Source organism: Lissotriton helveticus, chromosome 1_1 (genome assembly GCF_964261635.1).
Source record: "Lissotriton helveticus chromosome 1_1, aLisHel1.1, whole genome shotgun sequence".
Taxonomy (NCBI): Eukaryota; Metazoa; Chordata; class Amphibia; order Caudata; family Salamandridae; genus Lissotriton; species Lissotriton helveticus.
The window spans coordinates 1,915,227,203-1,915,251,892 of NC_136057.1; the positions used below are offsets into that span (position 1 = coordinate 1,915,227,203).

The 24,690-nt window shown below is 46.5% G+C and overlaps 1 protein-coding gene across 1 annotated transcript in view; it reads left to right on the top strand.

Moving 5' to 3' along the window:
• SHCBP1L (SHC binding and spindle associated 1 like) overlaps positions 1 to 24,690 on the top strand; it is a 1,483,415-nt gene that overhangs the window by 1,253,596 nt on the left and 205,129 nt on the right. The window contains exon 8 of the mRNA XM_078643195.1: positions 4,749 to 4,999. Within this exon, the coding sequence (XP_078499321.1) occupies positions 4,749 to 4,999 (251 nt within the window). The remainder of the gene's footprint in view (positions 1 to 4,748; positions 5,000 to 24,690) is intronic.

The following is a 24,690-nucleotide window of genomic DNA, read 5'->3' on the forward strand; positions in this document are numbered from 1 at the left end:
TCCTGCAAGTCCAACGCTACCATCCAGTCTCCGGGGTCCAGGGCAGCTAAGACCTGAGCCAAAGTCAGCATCTTGAACTTCTCTTGACGGAGGAAGCCGCTGACGTTCCGTAGGTCCAAGATCGGGCGCAGGCCCCCCTTGCCCTTCTTGGGCACCAGAAAGTAGTGGGAGTAACATCCACACCTTACTTCTGGCCCAGGAACGCGCTCGATGGCCCCTTTGGCCAAGAGGGCCATGACTTCCTCTTGCAGAAGTTGCAAGTGATCCCCCGACACGCGGTGGAATTGTGGTGGCATGGCTGGAGGGGTCGCCTCGAAGGGGAGGGAGTAGCCCCTTCGGACGATTTGCAGCACCCACCTGTCCGATGTGACAGTGCGCCAGTGGAAGTGGTGATGGCGAACCCTGCCTCCCACAGGCGTCACATGGGACTAGGAAGGTTTGGAGGCAGGTGCTGCGGAGGGAGGTGTGGACTGGCCTCGCCGCTGACCCCGACCGCCGCGCCGGTTTCCACGGCCGCCACTGCGCTGCTGGGTATTTTGCGGTGCGTGGCTGGCAGCACGTGTGGGGACGCCCCTTCCGTGGCCACGAAAGGAGCGAAAGGCACCCGATTGCTGGCGCATGGCCGAGAGGCCTAAGGACTTGGCCGTAGCCCTTGAGTCCTTAAAGCGCTCCAGCGCATGGTCTGCCTTGTCGCCAAAAAGGCGACGGCCATCGAACGGCATATCCAGGAGGGTGGCCTGGACATCGGCCGAGAAATTGGCGGACCTCAACCAGGCGTGGCGGCGAACCGCCACCGTCGTTTCCATCGCCCTGCCCAGTGAGTCCGTGGTATCCAGTCCACACCGGATAGAGTATCGTGCCGCATCTCGACCCTCCACAAGGGCTTGGGCGAGTTTAGCCCGGACCTCCTCCGGGCATTGTGGCAGCACGTCCGCGACCGTGTCCCACAGGGTGTGGGTGTAGTGGCCCAAGAGGCACGCGGTATTGACAGACCGCAGTCCCAAACTCAGGGACGAGAACACTTTCTTCCCGAACTGTTCGTATCTCTTGGATTCCCGATCGGGCGGGGCCGTCGGGAATGCGGTCTGGGAAGTGGAGGCCTGGATAACCAGGCTCTCGGGGGTGGGATGGGTGGACAAAAAGCAAGGGTCGCCCGGAGCCGGGCGGTAGCGTCTGGCCACGTTCCTATCCACAGGCGGACCCGTGGCGGGCTTGGACCAAGCGCCCACAAGAACGTCACATAAGGCTTCATTAAACGGCAGCAGAGGCTCACTGGAGCTTGCCTGCGGTTTAAGAACCTCAGTGAGGAGGTTAGTCCTCACGGCCGCAACGGGGAGCTCAAGGCCCAAGGCCTTGGCTGCCCTCGTTAACACTACGCTATAAGCAGCCCCCTCCTCCGTAGCCACGGTGGGAGGGGAGACAAATCCAGTGTCTGGCGAGGTGTCAATACCACTGGCCTCCCCAAGCTCATATGTCCAGTCCTCTTGAGACTGGCACTCCTGTGCCAGAGGGTCCTCAGACCCCTCCCAATCACCTCCGTCACCAGTCTCCTGTAACTCAGGGTCAACAGACTGGGCATCCTCATGGAAATTAAAATCTCCAAGGCCATCGGAAGCGGCGCCCAACGTCAGACCGAAGGGAAGATTGGGGACGGCGTCCACAACGGGCGCCGGGGGCGACACCCTCGGCGCCGGTGAGGTCGTGAGGTCGACCGGCGACGACCCGTATCCGGAAGCGGGTCCGGGGAGGTCCTGCGGCGCCGGGACCGAAGTCGCCGGCGGCGCCGGGGCCGAAGCACCCGGCGGCGTCGGGGCCGTAGCGCCCGACCCGCTAGGGCCTCCAGCCGGGACCGCTGGGCCCGAAGGCGCCGCAGGACCCGGCTGAGGAGGGAGGGACCTCATGGCCATGAGGTACCGCTCGACCTCCTCCGGCGTCGCGCCGTGCCCAGGGACCCGAAGGTGTGGGGCAGGCGGCGACGCTTGCGACTCTCTTGGAGCCGCGTGGGCGGTGTCGCCCGAACCCCCGGCCGCATCGTGCGAGCGTCAGGGTGGGTCGGAGGAGCGATGATGCCGCTCCGACCTCTCATGCCTCTTACCTGAGGACTTGGATCCCGACGACCGATGTCCACTCCCGGAGCTGCGGGGACTCCGACCCCGCGACCGGTCCCTCGACCTCCCGTGGGACCGGGACCTGGAATGGCGCGGGGCCGACTGCCGGAGCTCGAGCCGCTTGCGGGACCGCTCCCGCCTAGCCTTCGACGTCAGGGCCCGGCAGTCGGAGCAGGTGCGGTCGTCGTGGTCGAGGCCTAAGCACTTAAAGCACCGGCGATGGGGGTCCGTGACCGACATCAGTCGGTTGCACTTCGAACAGTGCTTGAACCCGGGCATCCCTACCGGCACCGTTGGAGTCGAAGACTCGAGTAGAAAAATTATCAAAAAGTTTAGTCAAAAAATGACTAGGGGTAGAGCTTCTCCGGATCTGCGCTAGCTGGCGCGGAAAAAAGAAGAATTGACGTCAGCGCGCATGGGCGGCGTCTAAGTACTCAGACGACGTCATTCCGGCGCTAACGACGCCGACGACGGACGCGGAGCCGCAGACGACGCCTACCGACGCGCAGGGGTATTGCTACGCAAAAATTTCCGGATCCAGTCTGACGCCTGGGGATATTCTAAGGTAAGGAATCTATCACTAACGTGTCTCTTTCAGATGTTTTATTTAGAGAGAACAACATCTTTCCATAAAACCTCTCAACTGTTTGTGGCATACAGTGCACCAAGGAAAGGTTTTTCACTCTCCAAACAGAGTATTTCCAGGTGGATTGCAATTGCAATACAATTCTGTCAACAAAATGCTAGAAAACCTCTCTCGACTAGGGTCCGAGCACATTCTACGAGGTCAGTGGCAACATCTACAGCCTTATTTGCGGGAGTATCACTTCCAAAAATCTGCTAGGCAGTAATGTGGAAGAATAGTCATGTTTTCACCCGACACTACTGTTTGGCCTCAGCCGTTCTCAATAATACAGCAGTAGGTCCGGCAGTACTTCAGCATCTATTCCATTAAGGTGAGCCACCCCTGTCTACCCTCCTACCTGTTTTCAACTGTATCACATTTCCATATGGTAAATTGGTTATTGCCTTGAATGCTTATGGAAGTTTTTTTCTTGACTGTTAACATTATGGTTATATCTTTTACACTGTTTGTTGATTGCTTGCAGGTTACACTGTTAGATTTCTGTTAAGCGTCAAAACTATGGTAAATGTGCTACTAAACTGCTTGCTACTCTGATTCAAGCATGTGAATCAATGAAAGTTCCAATACTGGAGTAAGAAATAAGTTTCTTACCTGTAACTGTAGTTCTTCAGTATTGGAAGCTTTCATAGATTCACATGCAATGGGGGAAGCTCACCTTAGATGTCTCAACAGGTTGTATATAGCACTTGTGCTCGAAAATCTGAAGTTCTAAGCTTCCTTAAGGAGTGTTCTAGAGGGTGATTAGTGCTGATTGCTTGAGGCAAAGATTTGGTCCGTTTCTTTATAAGGACTAGCATAGGTTATTAAACTAAGAGGCCTAGGCCTTCTTTGGTCTATACCTATTAGTGTATAATGACTATTTAAGTCTACTACTACTATTTTAAGTACCATGGACTCCCATCATGACAACGGGGAATGATTCAAGCATGTGAATCTATGAAAGCTTCCAATACTGGAGAACTACAGTTACAGGTATGTAACTTATTTCTTCTGTGCGTGGTGCCTTCATAAACATGTTGATCTGAGAGGAAATAGTTTTACTGTATCTTCTTTGGCAAAACCTGTCACTCAGTTCTCTTCTGTTAAATTATGCTTGGTTGCCATCACTACTAACAGGAAATATCCCTCTTACGGATCCTTTTTCACCATCACTGTGACTAATAATTTCCTTGAAGGTCCACATTTCTGTAAGGAAACCCTATCGTCTATGGATGGTTAATATAGTTCTTCAAATTAGTAGGCCCTCCAGTGAGCCCCTGCACCATGCCGACTTGAACCATGTTTCATAGGGTCAGCCTCTGTGTGGATTATATTGCCTAGAAGGTTTACATCTCTCTGTTTGACTTCACATTTGGAACATTTCTGATGAGCTATGTGTATAGTAGATTTCTGGTCTTTTCTACTGTTTATGGATTTTGGAGAGAATCTCATGACTGGAAAGGCAGTTACTTACCTGAAATCTTATTTCAATGTCATTGGTATTCTCTCTGATATCAAACAACTCACTTGCATTACTATCTTTTCCAAATGTTTTGACTTTAAGTCTGTCAAGAATGATCTTTCCACTATCTTTCCTCCATAATGAACTGCCTCACTAACCCCACATTGCATGGCGGGAAGGCTGGCTGCATGTAGGATTCAATAAGGGTGCATTGTCAAATTTGCACAGCATGTTCTTTGCCTGTTAAAGACTACATTTTCCCTTTAAAAGGGATTATTTCAGTAATGTTTTCAGCCAAAGACACCATGCTTTTAATTTGGCTAATTGGATTTTGTTTTAAACAAAACAATATGTAGAAAATGCTTTTTTCCTAGAATTCCACACATTACAGACATTTTCCGCTGTTTATGCATTTTTGAATGACAGAGAACTTGGATTACAGGTAAATAACTTTTACATTATGCACCACAACCTTTATTTTTTTTATAAACTGTGTGAAACTGAGTTTTAAAAAAAAGAAAATAATAAATCCTATTTTTTATTCTTAAAATAGGAGTTGGAAAAAGGGATGAGATTGTGATTGTTTCTGATCCAGTATACGACAGCTTTGTAGCTTCCAAAGCCCAGAACGTGAAACTGATGCATCTCACATTTCTTCAGCGAGGAACCTCTGATGGCATTGTGGTTGTAGAGTCCGGCCACATGACTTTGGATGACTGTGTTCTGAAATGTGAGGGAACTGGGATTTGCGTTCTTACTGGAGCTGCTTTAACTATGAAAGCCTGTGAGATTACGGGTGCCCAGGTAATTTCGTTTTCAAATATATTCCAATATCCTGGCCTCAAAAAGTTGAGTGTTGGAATGGCACCAAGTAAAAACTGATTCAAAACTTAAAATGACAATAAGGAAATTGTTACTTGTACGTTAAAATTCTTAATGCTTTTTGTGCCACTAAGATATTTTTCACCAATGTTTGCCCTTGTTGCATAGTGCTTGGATTATGTGCCGGTAATATTTATTACTCCGATTCTTACTTATTCGTCACATTCCTTAGTTGGTGGAGAGAATGTGTCCAATCTCTCCCTTGTCCTTTCTACTGCAAAGCTGTTTTCCCTTTCTATGAACGTGTCAAAGTAGAATATCCATAGAACCCAACCCCTTCCCCCTGAACTTCCTGTTTAATACCAAGCACAGCAAAAGTGCAGATGAAAGAACAAGTATGAAAGCGAAGGCTGTAAGGAATTGGGCGAGTAAGAATGAATTGGATTAGCGAAGATTACTGGATAGTAATCTGATCATTACCTCTTATTCTTCCTTCCTCAAACCATCCCTTACTTGGTGGAGGTATGCCAAATCAAAACCTCTTTCTGCAGCCCCAGAAAAGAAAACACCGGGACACAGAGTAGCAACGCATAATTTCTTATCTGCCCACCCCACAGACGCATACAACAAGAGGCAGAAAACCACCTCCAAAACGAAAGTCCAACACCTAAAACTATGGACATCCTACAACAGATAGTCAGAGGAATAGGAAGTTACAAAGAAATGCCCTTGACGCCGATTTCAAAGCATTCAAAACTCCTGAACCAAAACAGAAATCTGATAGATACTTCTAGCGGCAGATTCCTTACCTTTGATTTTTCCAGGCATCAGACTGGATCCGTAAACTTTTGCTTGAGCAATACCGCTGCGCGCTATCGGGTGGCTCCATCTGACTCTGCGTGATGTCGCCAGGATTGTTGGCGTCGGTTGAGACATCACGGTCACCTATATAGGTATCACCCAGGCGTGCGGACATCAGTTCTTCCCTACCCGTGCCAGTTAAGCGCTGATCCGGGGATGAGCCGGGTTCGACTTCATGCCTCCCCCCATTTCCAGGAGCCAAAGCGACCCCAGCTCAAGTGAAAGAAATTCTACTTGGACATGAGCCACATATTTGAGTGGGCCAACCAGTCTGGTGTGCCTTTGGGCCCGCGAGGTCGGGAGAGGCTCAGCTTTGGCACCACTTGGGTTTCATGGATCTGGGTCGGTGCCAATTATGCCAGTGTGACCGGGCCGGCCCCAAAGTCGATGCCTCTGGTACCCCCTGGAGGGGCCAGCTTTATTCTGATATTCGAAGACTCCGAGTCGGATTGACGTCGGACAACGTTGACTCCAATGCCGACAGAGCACAGTGGTGCTATCTCCTGGCCTGTTCATTTTGAAGAGGTTTCAGGCTTGGGGGAATAATTGGAGTGGTCCCTGGACCATGTGGAACACCAGTTGAACGCCCTTTGCGAGCATTTGGACTGGTATGAGGACCTTGGAGTGGACCCATCTCCAGATACTGGCATGCTCTCTCTGCCTAGTGTGGCTAATGAGGGGTGGGGGTGGGGCATCTTACGCCATGGTGGTGAGAAGGGAAGCAGAGGTCCTTGACATGGAGCTACTGTCGGTACAAAGTATTCCAGCCTGGGGCTTCCTCGTACACACCCCTTTTGCCCTTTAATGAAGCACTGATGGGTTTCCTTCAAGGCACAAGGTTCAAGCCTAGCACAAGAGCTCCTGTGAACAGGACAATAGCATTCCGCCATCGCACTGCACCAGGTGATCCAAGTTTCCTCAGCCAACACCGCACCCCTGAGTGTTTGGTGGTTAAAGGAATCGCATGCTATGGCCAGATCCTTGGGCCTCTCAGTTACATCTTGTGGCCAGTCTACATTTGGGGCAATGGAAGGGGTTATCAACTTTGTCAGCCATATCCTAGCTACCATCCTGCACAGACTCCCCATGTTTTGTGAGGACTCTGTACATTCCGTCCTCGATGGAATAGTAACCAAAATGCCACCCAGCAGCCGCAGCTCCAATCATTCCTAGTTTGGTTCTGCAATACCATGCCACTCCATTTGGAGGGAGAATCCTCCACTGGGGGTCCATAATATCGGATAAGTAGGTCTTGCAGATCATTCAGGATGGCTGTTCTCTTCCCTTTCTTACTTTTCCTCCTCTTTTACTGCCAATTCAAGAACAGCTGGCGGAGGATCATCTATTATTACTCCAAGAGGAAGTTACAGCTCTCCTGACTAAGGAAGCTATGGAAAAAGTTCTGGTTCCAGAAGAAGATAGTGGTTGTTACTCCAGCTACTTTCTGATAGGAAAAAAGAACAAAGGGTTGTGTCCCATTTTGGACCTTCGGACCATCATTCTCTTCTTCAAGAAGGAGAAATTCAAGATACTCACTGTAGGAGACTGGCTTCGTATATGGTGCACACTTATCAAGTGATGCACCTTGCACAAATCCAGACAATTCTTATGGTGATTTTAGTGGTCTTCCATAATCATAGAAAGCTCTCAAAGTGTTAGCTGTCGAAAGCAGCCTTGATTTTTATTTTACAATTTGTAAAGCGCTTGGTTACACCGCTGGTGTGTCCCCACGCTAGGATTAGGACTCCAGAAAGAGAAACTGTACCTGAGCTAGAGAGAACCTGAGCATAGATGAGGATCCAGGTATTCCTATTTAGAGATGAGAGCAGCCAGGTCTTTAATCCCTTGCAGAAAGTGCTTACAAAAGGCTCGGCTCTCAAAGTCACTGGCATAATATTCCATCTTTTGGCTGCAAGATAGCCAAATGAGCGCTCTCCCATCCTGACTTTTTGAATTATTGGCACCGTGACCCAATAGGCTCCTGTAGATCTTAAATAACGTGCCAGTGTATAAGAGGTTATCATCGAGCAAAGATAGCTCGGGCCCTTATTCCACAGAAATGTGTAGCCGTAGCACATGGCCTTCAAAACAGTCCTCTTCACTATTGGAAGCCAATGGAGAGTAGACAGAGCCTTCGAGGTAGATGCTCTTTTGGAGGTTCAAGACTAGGCGTGCAGCAGCATTTTGAATTGATTGAAGCTTGGTTAGACCTTTTTTAGACACTCCCAGATAAAGGATATTACCATAATCTATCTGTGATGTAACCAAAGCGTGGACAAAAGCTTTCTGGTGGCAATCGGTATAGATCTTGGAGTTTCCTTAGGACTATGAGAGTCCCGAAGCATTTCCCACTACCTTCCTGATTTGGCTCTCAAACGTGAGTTTGGGATCAAGCCAAACCCCCAGATGTTTTATTTCTGCTTTCGGAACAGGGGTTTGCCCCAAAGCCTTAGGACACCATGCCGATGACCATACAGAGATGCTTTCCCGACTATCATTATTTCGGTTTTATTGCCATTTAATTTTAGGCAGTGGTTAGACACCCATGAGGCTACCTCCTCTAAGCATAGAGAGAACTGAGTTGCTGCCTTCACAGAGTCCTGAGATCGAGTAACAATAAGTTGCGTATCGTCAGCATATGATACGATTGTTACATTATGTTTTTCAACGAATTCTGCAAGGGGGCCTATATAGAGAATAAATAAGCGTAGAGCTGAGCCCCTAACTCAGCAGTTGCTTAATCTTTTGAGAAGTAGGTTGTGTGACACTGTGCCAAACGCTGTGCTACGGTCTAATAGGACCAGCGCAGCGGTTTGTCCTTCGTCAGCATATTTCCTTAGAGTTTCTGTTGCCAGGAGTAGGGCTGACTCTGTGGAGTGGGAAGCTTTAAAACCAGGTTGTGAAGGATGAAACAAATCATTCAAATTGCAGTGTAAGTTAAATGAAAAAAGAACTGCGCAGTGTTTATATAAGGAAATACTTCTATTTATTACACAACACAATTACTAACACATTGGTATATCGCCTACCCTGAGATATCAACAGCACACACAAGAATACTTGGAAAACAGTCAGGTAAGTAGCACAAAATACAGTGGTTTCCAGGGGTAGACCAAGCCATATACTAATAAAGTGGACTGCGAAGTGCAAACGAGAACAGGACTTGGACCAAAAGACTCAGAGGAGCTAGGGACACAAGGAACCACCCAGGAACCCCAAGGAGGCTGTGTGCAGAGTGGAGACACTGCAGCGTGCCCCGTGGAAGTGAATGGAGAAGTTGCAGTTTTAAAGAAGAAGGACCCGATCCAGAGGAAACCCTTTGGAGGACGGAAGGTTGGAGAGCCACCCCACCCATGGATGCCCCAGGAACCAGGTTACCTGCACCAGGAGTAAATAGGGGTAAAAAGATGTCGGAATCTGCCATTGACGACGGTGGGAGACTTTGGAAGAAATGCCTCTGGAGGGGTCCTTGAAGAAGTCCGGTAGAATCCACAGGTGGATTCTGGAAGTGAAGAACCTGTTAGCAGATGGGACAGAGTCTGTGCCACTCGAAAGTGATCAGGAGGCACGGAAGCACAATACCCCCTTATGTTGGGAGGTTCAAAAGTGAAGACGGTGACCTTGTCGCTGCAGCTGTGAGGGCCATGCGGCACCGAGGAAGAGTAGGATCCGTGCACAATCTGTCCCATGTCGGATGTCTGTGATTAGGCCTTCAGTGTCCGACGGGAGCACCAACAAGCCTTGGTAGCCGGAACTGGCATCTTAAACGAAAAAAGAGCAACTTTGGGACAAGCAAGGTCTTAGGTATCCCCAAATGCAGGAGAGTCAGGGCACGCCCAGGAACCCCAAGGAGGCTGTGTGCAGAGTGGAGACACTGCAGCGTGCCCCGTGGAAGTGAATGGAGAAGTTGCAGTTTTAAAGAAGAAGGACCCGATCCAGAGGAAACCCTTTGGAGGACGGAAGGTTGGAGAGCCACCCCACCCATGGATGCCCCAGGAACCAGGTTACCTGCACCAGGAGTAAATAGGGGTAAAAAGATGTCGGAATCTGCCATTGACGACGGTGGGAGACTTTGGAAGAAATGCCTCTGGAGGGGTCCTTGAAGAAGTCCGGTAGAATCCACAGGTGGATTCTGGAAGTGAAGAACCTGTTAGCAGATGGGACAGAGTCTGTGCCACTCGAAAGTGATCAGGAGGCACGGAAGCACAATACCCCCTTATGTTGGGAGGTTCAAAAGTGAAGACGGTGACCTTGTCGCTGCAGCTGTGAGGGCCATGCGGCACCGAGGAAGAGTAGGATCCGTGCACAATCTGTCCCATGTCGGATGTCTGTGATTAGGCCTTCAGTGTCCGACGGGAGCACCAACAAGCCTTGGTAGCCGGAACTGGCATCTTAAACGAAAAAAGAGCAACTTTGGGACAAGCAAGGTCTTAGGTATCCCCAAATGCAGGAGAGTCAGGGCACGCCCAGAGCAAAGGAAGACGCCCAGAGGACCCACGGGCTGAAGGCACAGGAATCACAAGACGACCTCAGGCATCTTACCATATTTTGAGGTTCAGGGTATGTAGGGAGGACTCTGTTCTTCAGAAAGTGAAGTGCTGGAGCCTGGAGCCTCTTGTAGCCAGAATATCTGAGGAACAACTGAGGACGCCCCAGAGTGCCTCACAGGACACCCAAAATCGGAGTAGTGATTCACGCCGGTCAATGCCACTCGAAGAATCCTATGGTACCCCTTTCCGCGCCTCCCGTCAAAGGGGTCAGACATTTAGATTCTCCAGTATTGAATCTTTCATTGATTTACATGCTTGTATCTTCTCTGTCGTCATGGTGGGAGTCTCAGGGTATAACAAAATAGATAGCAGTATAAAGAAAAAAATTGCATTAATACCATAGAAATGTCTTATACTTAGTAACCTAGTACCATCATTATATGGTCCGAATACCGACAAATGAGAAGTCAGCCCTGAGATCACAAACCCCAGCAGAGCCACCATTTCTCAGATTTCCAACCGCCGTCATGTGAGATGGAGTCTCCCTGTGCTCTGCTCAGTTTGTTCCCTTGGTGAACTTTTGACTGGTTATTTTGCAGCAGTTTTGCTCTGGAACTGAGGTACTGCCTTTTTTCTTCAATTGTAAAATGTCTGAAAGCACTAAGAAGAGGCTGTTCAGACCTTGTAGATCTTGTGGGAAGGCCACACTGTTCTCGGAGGACCCCCACAAACATTGTTTATACTGCCTTTATCCTAAGCATGTCCCTACGGAGTGCAAGCATTGTAGGACCTTTCCTGCAAAAACTGAGGGATAGAGAGGCATGTTTGCTGTTATGGCTTCAAAAGAAGAAGGCCATGTTTTACTCTGGTACGGAGGAACTCTGGTTCGGATGAGGAAAAGGCTTGTTCCACGCCAAAAAGAAAGGTGAAGCCTTCTGAGTCTAAGACTGACTCTAAAAAAACAAAAAGGAGTAAATCTAAGGATAAGGAGTCTGCATCCGCTTCAGTGCCTCACACTCCTCACAAGAAAACTATGGAAATGACGGCTCTGTCGTCGGACCCGTCGACGAAAGTGAAGGTGTCTATGGTGCTTACGCCGACGAAAATGACGACCACATCGGCGCTGTAACTCTGACAACGACGACAGCTTCGTTTGCGGCAATTACGACGATGACACAGTCAACGATTGGTATGTCGATGTTCTCCAGTATTGAATCTTTCATAGATTCACATGCTTGTATCTTCCCCGTCATGGTGGAAGTCTCACGGTAACAGAATGACTATAGCAGTATCATAGAGTAAAACACTGCATAGAAAGTCCCATAGGGGACCATAATATTTGGTTGCTAAACCTCCTCATTATTTGGACCAAAACTCAGCCAATCAGCTGCCAGCCCTGACATCACACTCCCCAGCAGAGCCATCATACCTCAGATTTCCAACCGCCTTCGTGTGAAGAGGAGTCTCCCTGAGCTCTGCTCAGTTTACTTCCTGTGAACTTTTCACCTTGCTCAACTGAACGTTTTCTTGCTTCTGGATTAAGAAACTGTTTTTTCCTTTAACTACAATGGCTGAAAGCGCCAAAAAGAGGCTTTTCAGGCCCTGCAGATCCTGTGGAAAACCTAGACTTTACCTTGAGGATCCACATAAGGATTGCTTATACTGTCTCCACCCTAACCATGTCCCTAAAGACTGCAAACATTGTAGGACCTTCTCGGCTAAAACCTTGAGGGACAGGGAGGCATGTTTATTATTGTGGCTTCAAAAGAAGTCCACTACAGATTCGGACTCTGAAGAAGGAGTTAATCCTCAGACTCCCAAGAAAAGAAAGTCTTCTGCTCCTGAGGAGAAATTGATTGCTAAAAAGCAAAAAAAAACAAAGAAAAAGAGGCTTCTTCATCTTCTTTGCCTCAAACACCAATGAAACGATCCTCTGTTTCAAGGGAGGTGTCATCTGCTCCCTCATCCAAGGTAGGAGTTTCTCCAGCTGTAATTCATGTCAAAATGACGACGACACCGTCGACGACGACTACGCCGACGACATCGTCGCGATAATCCGAATTTCGATGACAAGTGGAACTTCGTCGATGGGAGACTCGTCAACGACACATTTCAAGTCTCCGAAGACAAAATCATCCATTACTTTAAAGTCCTTAGACCCGTCGACTGGCTCCTTCGACGACGAAAAAATCTACTGACTTTACCAGTTGGACCAAGGTTTCACCGTTGCCACCTTCAACTCTATTGGAAATGCAATCCGAGGATGAGGAATCCGGAGTAGTTTATAGTCCATCCCAGCTACAGATAAAAAGTCAAGACACTGATGATCAGGAGTACCAGGAGGTACAGGAGGTCTTTTCTTTCCAAGATCGTCCAGTGCAGGAAAAGAGATACAAGTCTTTTCAGCAGTTTTGCGACTATGAAGAAGAAGAGGAGGTACAAGAGGTGAGAGAGGAAACTGTCTCTATGCCAATTTCCCTAGTAACAGACCTTCGCAATATGATAAATGACTACTATCGATGTTTCCCAGAGGCGAACACTTCCACCTCAAAGTCTGTTACAAGTCCTGTTCAGGTTCAGAAGGCTCAGCCTCCCCCTCTACCTACGCCTTCCACTGAAAACATAATCTCCCCTCCTATTGTTACAATCAGAGATGATCTGATAGAAAGTGACGGAGATCAACCAGAGAAAGGTGAACTCCTTCAAGATAGTCCAGTTGGAACTGAATGGGCTGAATATGTTATCCCTACTACACCATCTCCATCGCCGTCGCCAGCCACTTCTCCTCATCAAGATATTGGAGGATTCCATGATATAATGGAGAAGGCCTCAAAGAGATTTGAGCTCCCGCTTCCAGGCAAGGAAGCAGAATATTTCCTTTACGACTTTAAGGAAGAATCACGTAAATCCGTCCAATCAATCCAAATTATATACTTCATTTGGGAAGAAGGGTTAAAATTGATGAAAAACCCTGCCTCCGTTGCAGCCTCGGTGCCGAGGATAGAAAAAAGTATTGAGCACCTGATTCTTCTCTGGCGTGTTTAATTGGGCATCTACGGCCGGAATCTGTGGTGATGCAGGCAGCGCAACGCAACTCAAAAAATCAACAACTGCAGCACCTGCGGACAAGGAAGGAAGACGCATGGATGGAGCGGGGAAGCGCTTTGCTGTGCTGGCGGCAGCAGCAATTAGGGCTGCAAATGCCTTAGCTCTTCTCAGTAGATACAATCGTCAGATGTGGTCGGACATTGCTCCTTTATTGTCTCACTTGCCAGAAGATAAAAAAGAAGAGGCAGCCACCATAATCCAGGATTGTTCCAGAGCGGCTTCTGAGTCCATCGATATAGCCATGTATATGTCGTCGCTTTCTTTTCGTCAGATGGCAGCGGCTGTCGCGCTGCGAAGACAGGGGTGGCTTAAGGCTACTTCGTTCAGACCTGAAGTGCAAACTACAATAATTGATATGCCGTTTGACGGAGAAAATCTGTTTGGTAAACATATTGATGAAGCCCTTCAAGGCATCAAGGCCGACACTGATACGGCACGGGCACTAGGATCTTTGCAACAAGGAAAGTTTCAATCCTTTCAAAGGAGAGGGTCAAGAGGACAATATACCCAGAGACCGGCATATCAATCTGGCAGATATCAGCCTTCCAATCAACAGGGATATCGCCAGTTCTCAAGTGGTCAGCAGTTTCGCTCCTCAGGTTCCTCATATCAGCAACGACAAGAGGAAAACCATCGGCAAGAGGCAAGGCCCAACAGTGTAATAGAAGACAGTGACTTCAGCAGTGCGCCCACCACCTGTCCAAACTCCAACGACCATTATCTAGCTCTATTCTACCAAACATGGAAGTCCATCACAAGGGACAAATGGGTTTTGGACATAATCCATCAGGCCAATACCCTGGAATTTATACAGAAGCCTCCGCATCAACCTCCTATCCTCCGAAAACAGCGGCCCCTGTCTGCTCTCAAAATGGAAATTTTATCTCTCTTACAAAAGGAGGCAATAGAGGAAGTGCCACCTCATCAACAAGGGAAAGGCTTTTATTCCCATTTCTTTCTAATAAAGAAAAAGCTTACAGGGAAATGGAGGTAGGTAATGAACCTAAGAAGTTTGAACAAATTCATCAAAAAGATTTCATTTCACATGTTATCCCTTCAAGAAATATTACTACTTCTTTGCCAAGGAGACTATCTAGCATCCCTGGACCTCTTAGATGCTTATTTTCATATTCCAATCCACATAAAACACAGAAAATTCCTTTGCTTTATGGTGGCGGGGCGCCACTACCAATTAAGAAAGTCTTGCCATTCGGTCTGAAATCAGCCCCAAGGGTTTTCACGAAGTGTATGGCCCCAGTGGCAGCTCACTTAAGACTTCAAGGTCTTCAGGTCTTCCTGTACCTGGACGACTGGCTCATAAAAGGCACTTTGTTTCAGGAAACGCAGCTCTCTCTGCAGCGTTGCCTGGATCTCTTCAGTCGTCTCGGTTTGAAAGTCAACATGGAAAAGTCATGTCTTCTCCCGTCTCAGTCTCTTCAGTTTCTAGGAGCTATGCTTCGCACAAAAGAAGCGAAAGCTTACCCTTCAGAAGAACGGGTTCCAAAGATACTAAATCTGGCATCTCTTCTGCGAAAAAAGCAGTTCACTTCAGTGAGGATCTACAAGTCATTGTTAGGAATTATGTCTTCTTGTATCCCGTTGCTTCCCAATTGCGGGCTACATATGAGGCCTCTTAAAGAACTTCTGGACAAACAGTGGATCCAATCTCTAGGATCTTTTGAAGATCGAGTGTCGATCTCTCCTCAGATAAAAAGAGCCCTGTCATGGTGGACAATCAGAAAACACTTAACGAAAGGTCTGATATTCGAGCCTCAGCATCACAGTTATGTAATGATGACAAACGCATCTCTGCAAGGTTGGGGGGCTCATCTTCAAGGCTTGGAAATTCAAGGTCATTTGTCAGAAAGGGAATCGCATCTTCACATCAACCTACTAGAGTTAAAGGCAGTGTTCTTGGGATTACAACCTTCTCTGCCCAGGATCAGATGTTCCACGGTTCTAGTCAGGACCGCCAATACGACTACCATGTTTTACCTGCTAAAACAAGGGGGTACAAGGTAGGAATTTCTCTCAAGACAAGCACAGGAGATTTGGAGGTGGTTACTTATCCACAACATCTCGCTGCAAGTGCAACACATTCCGGGAGTGAACAACTCGAGGGCAGACGCTCTCAGCAGACCTCCAAGTGTCTCTCACGAATGGGAATTACATCAGGATCACCTTCTCCAGGTCTTCCGCCTATGGAGAACCCCGTCACTGGACCTTTTTGCGACAGTTCGCAACTCAAAATGCAAGCACTTTGCAAGCAGATTCCATCAGAAAAGATTGTGGGGCAATGCTCTCCAAATGTGCTGGACAGGAATGTTCACATATGCCTTTCCCCCATTCCCTCTAATTCCAAAAGTGATCCAGAAAATGAAATCAAAGCTGTGCCACTTGATTCTCATAGCTCCAGCTTGGCCGAGACAAGCGTGGTTCTCCGATCTCCTCCAGCTGTCAGTGGCACCCAGGATTCAGTTCCCTCTCTCTCAGAATCTGATTTCCATGAACAAAGGCCAAATTCTTCATCCGAATTTGAAATCGCTCAATTTATCGGCATGGAACCTGATGAACATGAGTTTCAATCTTTGAATAGTTCTCAAGAATGCAGAAAGATTCTTTCCAAATCACGGGAGATCTCTACGAACAAGACCTATACGGCAAAATGGAGGAGGTTTTGTCAATGGTGCGCTTCTCGAAATCTTCATCCTTATAATATTTCTTCAGAACAAATCCTGCCTTATCTTTTGCATCTGGCTAGAGCGAAACTTTCTCATGCTTCTATAAAGGTGCATTTGGCAGCTGCATTTGGCAGCTATCTCAAGATATAGAAGACATCCTGACCGTCCATCTCTCTGGTCTCAGAGAGTAATAAAGGAATTTCTCAAGGGACTTTTCAGGTCATTTCCTCCAGTTCACCGTACAACAGTCTCATGGCAGCTTAACACGGTTCTAGCACAACTCATGAAGTCCCCTTTTGAACCGATACATAAAACGGATTTGCAATTTCTCTCATGGAAAACGGCCTTGCTTTTAGCTCTCACTTCAGCAAGGAGAGTAAGTGAAATTCAGGCTTTCTCGATTTCTGAACCTTTTCTCCAATTTCGTCCTGACAAGGTTGTCTTGAGGACAAATCCTAAATTCATCCCTAAGGTTCCATCCATATTTGATCTCAACGAACCTGTGGTACTGCCTACATTTTTTTAAGGATCCTTCGTCGCCTGCGGAGCAATCTCTACACTCCCTAGACGTCAAAAGATGTCTAAAGTTCTACATTGACAGTACGAAGTTGTTCAGAAAAACAAACCAGCTTTTTGTAGCATTTTCTGGTCCAAGAAAAGGGTTGTCACTTTCAAGAGCCAGTATTTCTAGATGGATTTCTTCGGCTATCTCTCTGTGCCATGACAAAGCCGGTAATCCTCTCCAATCCAAAGTACATGCACATTCCACCAGAAAAATGGCAACTTCTACAGCCCTATTTGCAGGAGTGTCACTGCCAGACATTTGCCGAGCAGCAACGTGGAAAAATGTGCACACTTTTACTGGACACTATTGTCTAGATACAGCATGGCGACATGATGCAGCAGTGGGACATATTGTTCTTCGCCATCTATTTCATTGAGGTATTGTTCAAGATTTTATATTTATATGTTTATATTTATATATATTTATATATCTCTGTGTATATATTTGCTTTCTTTCAAGGTTATGCTTTATTGGTATTCTGTTTGTTCAACAGACATGCTGTGTGTACAATTTTAAAAACTATTCTAAGATTCTGTTTATTTATATGCAAAAAATAGGAGCAGAGCCCACAGTCTGTGAGGTTCTATCCTGAGCAACGCATGTTCTATAAGTACTGCTCGCTAGTCTGATACAAGCATGTGAATCTATGAAAGATTCAATACTGGAGAAAAAACTAGTTACTTACCTGTACACTATGGTTCTCCAGTATTATCTTTCATAGATTCACATGCGACCCTCTCACCTCCCCATTACTCAGGTAGACCTCTTATCTCTGGATATATATCCTTGGCGCTCACTCGGGGCTGGAAATCTGAGGTATGATGGCTCTGCTGGGGAGTGTGATGTCAGGGCTGGTAGTGGATTGGCTGAGTTTTGGTCCAAATAATGAGGAGATTTGGCAACCAAATACTATGGTCCCCTATGGGACTTTCTATGCAGTGTTTTACTCTATGATACTGCTATAGTCATTCTGTTACCGTGAGACTCCCACCATGACGACGGGGAAGATACAAACATGTGAATCTATGAAAGATAATACTGGAGAACCATAGTGTACAGGTAAGTAACTAGTTGTATCTCATTGATGATGACCTCGTTGACGACGGCTCCGCCGACGGCGACTTTCAAGTCTCCGATTTCTCCACAAGCGGTGACGTATGTCTCTATTAAAAAGTATCCTCCATCGACCGGCTCGTCTATGCAAAGAAAAAAATCCCTGTCGATACCTGATACAGGAAAGCCTTCAGCAGAGGTTTTATCTTGAACAAAAATTTCACCACTTACTCCATCCAATTTGCTTGAAATGTAGGAGCGGGAGGAAGATGATCCTGATGGGGTCGCTTACAGCCCATCTCAACTTAAAATAAAATTCCAAGACACAGATGAGGAGGAATACCAGGAACAATCCGAAATGGTAGAAGATGACTTCTCTTTCAAAGACCACCCTCTGTCAAGTGCGAAAAGATGTGAATCTTTTCAGGATTCTTAAGAGTATGAGGAGGAAGAGGATATTCCCCCAAGGGAAGAGTCTATATCCATGCCAATATCTTTGGTAACGGATTTGCGACTTATGATTACAGATTATTACTGACGTTTCCCGGAAGCCAATGCTCCCTTGTCTGACACCACAAGTAAAACGCATAGCGCAACCCCGGCTGTGAAAGTACAAACACCTCAAGCCTCGCAGAAGCTACCACCTCCGAAGGTGATAACCATCAGAGACGACTATGTAGAAAGCGAGGTAGAAGACCAACCAGAGGAAGGAGAATTAACACAGGACAAGCCTGTGGGCGATGATTGGGCCTAATATATTGCTACATCATCTCCCGCCCATCACCTTCTCCAGCAAACTCCCTGCTAGAGAATATCAGGTGATTTCACAGGCTCATGGAAAGAGCCTCATAACGATTTGATCTCTCTCTTCCAGTAAAAGAAACTGAATGTTTCTTATATGACTTCAAAGATTCCGCCAGGAAGTCAGACTACCCCTGTGGTCAGTTATATATGGGAAGAAGGCTTAAAAATTATGAAAAACCCAGCCTTCATTTCAGCCTCGATCCTGAGAGTTGAAAAGAAATATAAAGCCACGGAATCATCCCCGGCATGCCTGATAGGTCATCCCAGGCCGGATTCAGTAGTGATGCAGGCGGCTCAAAGACGTTCAAAAAACCCGGCAGCGACTTGCTCAGCACCTCCAGACAAAGAAGGAATTAAACTGGTTGGCGCAGGAACACGCTTTGCAGTCATGGCGGCCGCATCTATCAAAGCCTCTAATGCGCTGGCTATGGTCAGTCGATATGATAGACAAATGTGGTCAGATCTGGCACCTTTATTATCATATCTTCCAGAAGACAAGAAAGAAGAGGCTGTACAGATCCTCCAAGATGGGGCCCGAGCGGCCTCTGAGATGATCGACATAGCCATGGATATATCTGCAGTGGCTTTTAGACAGATGGCAGGAGCTGTGGCACTCCGCAGGCAGTACCGGCTTAAGACCACCTCGTTCAGACCAGAAGTACAAGCAGAACTTGTCGATATGCCCTTCTATGGGGAGAATCTCTTTGGAAAACATGTGGAAGATGCCCTTCAAGGAATTAAGAAGGATACAGATATGGCTGGAGCCTTAGGGTCTCTGCAACAGAACAGATTCCAGTCCTTTCGGGCAGAGGAACAAGAGGTCATTATCAACAAAGACCATCTTTCCAATCATATCGGCACCAGACTTACCAACAACAGGGGTATCAGCAGTTTTCCAATACACAACAATTACGATCATCTAGTGCCTCTTATCAACAGCAGACAAGCTGAAGAAAGCCCTCGTTGAGGGGAAAACCTCAGGACTCTAATAGGAGACAGTGACAATCTCAAGGCGCCAACCCCCTTGATATCAACCAATCCTTACTGGACCCATTACCTCTCTCACTTTTACCACCAATGGTTGTCAATAACGTCACACAGATGGGTGTTGAAAATTATTCATCATTGTCCCACCCTAGACTTCGTCCAAAGACCACCAGACCGACCCAGAAAACAGCAGAATCTTTCGGCCCTAAAGAGAGAGGGGGCATATCAGCAAGGGCTGGAGTTAAAATTATTGCAGCTTTAGCGTCCCATTTTCAGACGAAAAGCAGCGATAATTTTGATGCCCTATTAGCAAGGACACGCTAACACGTGAATCCATGCTTCTTCGCCCTTTCCCTTAACGCCCAGCTTTGCATCTCTAATGAGATGCAAAGTGGGCGTTCCTCCCCAGGATAACGGGATAAATGTCGCTAAGCGACATTTCTCCTATTATCAAGCCTCACGTAAAGAAGCATAGCGACAAGAAAAGTAGCAATAACCTCTGTTATAGGTACTTTCCTTACACCTGCTTTGAAACTGACTTAGCCATGATATCTTATGGAAGGTGGATATCATGGCTAAGTATGTGTAGCCCTATCAGCAAGCTATCACCAAAGGTTGTGTGATTATTGCTGGATTTCCAGGGATAATCGCACAGTTGGCAGCTTGCGCTCTGAATGTTATCGCTTTGGAGATAAGCATTGCTGATAGCACGCTCTCTCCGCGATAAAATTCAGAGTTGGCCGGCGATAATTATCCTAGGGCTAAGTGCGCTTAGCGATAATTATAGCCGGCCCTTGCTGATATGCCAGAGATTATTTTGCTTCTCATAAATAGAGGAGGTCCCTTGTCTACAACGAGGGAAAGGATTTTACTCGTATTTTTTCCTTATACGGAAAAAACAGACTACCAAGTGGAGACAGGTGATGGATCTTCGAGATTTAAACAAATTTATCAGGAAACAGTCTTCCCGAATGTTATCCTTGCAAGCTATATTGCTGATGCTGAACAGAGGAGAGTATATGACATCTTTAGATCTATTAGATGCATACTTCCATGTTCCAATACACGTCGAGCACAGGCGGTATGGCAGGTTCAAGGTGGCAAGGCGTCACTACCAGTTCAGTGTTACCCTTTGGCCTCCGGTCCGCGCCAAGAGTGTTCACGAAGTGCATGGCTCCAGTGGCGGGACATTTACGTCAGCAAGGTCACCAGGTATATCCATATCTGGACGATTGGCTGGTCAGGGGCCCATCGTATGAAGACACTCAAGAATCATTGGAAAGTTGCAAGAACCTTTTTGTATCCCTGGGTTTAAAGATAAATCTAGAAAAGTCCTCTCTAGTTCTGTCTCAGACTTTCCAGTTTCTGGGGGCTGTATTGAAAACAAGAGAAGCAAAGGCGTACCCATCAGAGGAGCGCATTCAGAAAATCTTGAAACTGAGTTCTCAGTTGAGAAAAATAAAGTTTGCTTCAGTGAGGATATTCAAGTCCATGCTGGGGATACTTTCATCCTGCATCCCTCTAGTCCCGAATTGCCGCCTTCACATGATGCCTCTTCAAGAACTACTCGACCTACAATGGGTGCAACATCAAGGATCTTTTGAAGATCTGAAAGTCATCAATCCTCTGATAAAGAAAGTTCTATCATGGTGGGGGATAAGAATTTTTTTTTGGAAGACCTACTCTTCGAGCCTCAATCTCCCAGTTATGTAATGACAACGAATGCCTCCCTACAGGGATGGGGAGCACATCTACAAGACCTGGAAATACAAGGCCATTAGAACAAACAGGACGCAAAGCTGCACATCAAGCTGTTAGAACTCAAAAGCAGTGTTCTTAGGCCTGCAAGCATTTCTGCCCAGAATTCAAGATTCCCCAGTCCTAGTCAGAACGGACAGTACAACAACTATTTTTTATCTGCTAAAACAAGGAGGAACAAAACCGAAACCCTTGTCTGCACAAGCACAAGAAATCTGACAGTGACTCTTAAAGCACAATATCACTCTACAAGTTCAGCATGTCCCAGGGATTTGCAACTCGCGAGCAGACTCGCTAAGCAAATCGACATCCCTATGACACGAATGGTAACTGGATCAAGGTCAACTACTGCAAATATTCAGACTCTGGGGCACCCCAGGATTAGACCTGTTTGCCACTGGAAACCACAAAAAATGCAAACAGTTTGCCAGCAGATTCCCTCAACGAGGCTCATAGGGAATGCTCTTCACCTTCGCTAGACAGGGATGTTTGCATACACATTTCCTCCTTTCCCTTTGATTCCAAAGGTACTCAAGAAGATGAGATTGGAACCATGTCACTTGATCCTCGTAGCCCTGGCTTGGCCGAGACAATTCTGGTTCTCAGAGCTTCTACAGATGTCGGTGGCTCCCCGGGTGCAATTTCCCCTGATGCACGATCTGATTTCAATGAACAAGGGTCAGGTGCTTGATCCACAATTGGACTCACTAAATTTATCAGCCTGGAACCTCATGAGTACGAATTCAAATCTCTAAATATCCCTCAAGCATGCTGAGATATTCTCTCTCACTCTCGGGCAGTGTCCACCAATAAGACATATGTGGCAAAGTGGAAAAGGTTTTGTCACCAGTGTTTGGATCAAGCTTTGCACCACTTGCTATCATCTCCAGAACAAATTCTTCCATATCTCTTGAATTTAGCCAAAGCAGGGCTTTCTCACGCATCGGTGAAGGTGCACATTGCGACAATCTCAAGATATTGCAGAAGACCAACTCAGCCATTTGTTTGGTCTCAGAGAGTGAATAAAGAATTCATGAAAGGTCTTTTTAGGGGATTTCCTCCAATTAAACGGCCGTCAGTACCTTGACAGCTTAACACAGTCTTAACACAGCTAATGAAGTCACCTTTCGAACCGATTCACAAGGCTGACCTGAAATTCGCCTCCCAGAAGGTGGCTTTACTCCTGGCTCTGGCATCAGCCATAAGAGTCAGTGAGATTCAGGCTTTTTCTATAGCAGAACCTTTTTTACAGTTCAAAGCTAACAGAGTGATAATCAGAACGAATCCAAAAATCATTCCAAAAGTTCCAACGTCTTTTCACCTCAACGAACCTATCATTTTACCTACATATTTTAAAGATCCATCTACAGCAGAGAGATCTCTTCACACTTTGGATATCAAAAGATGTCTAAAATTTTATATAGATAGGACAAAATTAAGTAGAAAACAAATCAACTGTTAATAGCTTACGCTGCCCCCAGGTAAGGTTTGGCATTATCAAGAACTAGTATTTCCAGAAGGATAGCCTCAGCTATCACTTTCTGTCACAAAAAGGCTGGAAGACCTCTACCCTCGGGCGTTCGAGCTCATTCAAAAAGAAAGATGGCGACTTCTGCCACATTGTTTGCGGAAGTATTGCTCCCGCACATTTGCAGAGCAGCAACGTGGTCAAATGTCCATACATATACCAAACACTACTGTCTTGACAAGGCATGGATAACGGATTCAGCAGTGGGACAAGTGGTGCTGTGTCAACTGTTTCTTTAAGATATTTTCATACATTTGAAAGAATGCTGGTTTTTCTGGTAGTGATAATATATGTGTGTTAGCGTAAAACTCATGACATGTTTATGCTCATAAATGGTACAGTTGACTATTATATATGCTGAGACAAACAATCCAATCTATAATCTAGAAGATCTGGTAGTCTTGCAAAAGACACTATTTGATGATTCGAAAATAAAAGTTTCTATCCATGAAACACTTTTTATGGAGGAGATACTGCTTTCTATTCTGATACAAGCATGTGTATCTATGAAAGATTCAATACTGGAGAAAAAACAAGTTACTTACATGTACACTGTGGTTCTCCAGTATTGATATCTTTCATAGATTCACATGCGACCCGCCCGCTTCTAAGGAAGAACACTTTTACCTCTTGATACTTCCTTGGCTCACACTATGGCTGGAAATCTGAGGTATGGTGGCTCTGCTGGGGATTGTGATCTCAGGGCTGACTTCTCTTTGGTCGGTATTTGTGCATTATAATGATGGTACTGGGTTACTAAGTATAAGACATTTCTATGGTATTAGTGCAGTTTTTTTCTTTATACTGCTATCTATTTTGTTATTCCGGGACACTCCCACCATGACGACAGGGAAGATACAAGCATGTGAATCTATGAAAGATATCAGTACTGGAGAACCACAGTGTACAGGTAAGTAGCTTGTTTTTTATATTGGGAAAAGATGTTCATCAATGTCAGCTCCCACAGTGAAGGCAGCAAACTCCTTGGTGATTTTAGGGCACTATGGTCGCCAAATGTGGTCGGTCATTGCTTTTTAAATTTGTCAATTGCCGGAAGATGTTAGACGAGGCAAACAAGTTATTGTTTGATGAAGGAGAAAGAACATCAAACGAGATTATAGATTCAGCGATGGATGTTGCTGTAACAGGATGCAGACAAGTAGCTGGTTCAGCAGACCTACGAAGACCGGCCTGGCTTACAGCCACCTCCTTTCATCCTGAGGTTCAAAACAAAATATTGGACCTTCCATACGATGGAGAGGCTCTTTTTGGCAGCCATATACAGGAAGCCCTTAAAACCATCAAGGCAGACAAAGACTCTTCCAAGTCTTTTGGGATGCTGCAATTCCGGAAAACTCCCTTTTGGGGGATCAAAGGGTAGAGGTCAACCTTCTTATAGAGGAGTATACCAGCAATACCGTTACCCGGTATATTCTTCCACGTCAGCCATACTGACCTCAGTTCCAAAAAAGACAACTCCCTCAGACATCCTATATCAGAGCAAATATAGGTAAGACGTCAAGGGCTGGCAAGGATACTAGCTGCCGCCAATGATACATTCATCAATGGCAAGACATTACTATGGACCAGTGGGTCCTACTCTAGAATTTACCCAAAAAACGCTTACAGACCGCCAACAAGCCTCCCTCACAAACATCTCAGGCCTCTTGAACAAGAGGTGCAAAACATGATTTAAAAAAAGGGACCAATAGAGAAAGTATCATTCTCAAGCAGGGGCACAGGTTTTTACTCCCGTTTCTTCTTGATCAAAAAGAAGTTATGGCAGTGGAGACCAATTCTGGACCTTCGATATCCCAAACTGTATCTGAAGAGACCAT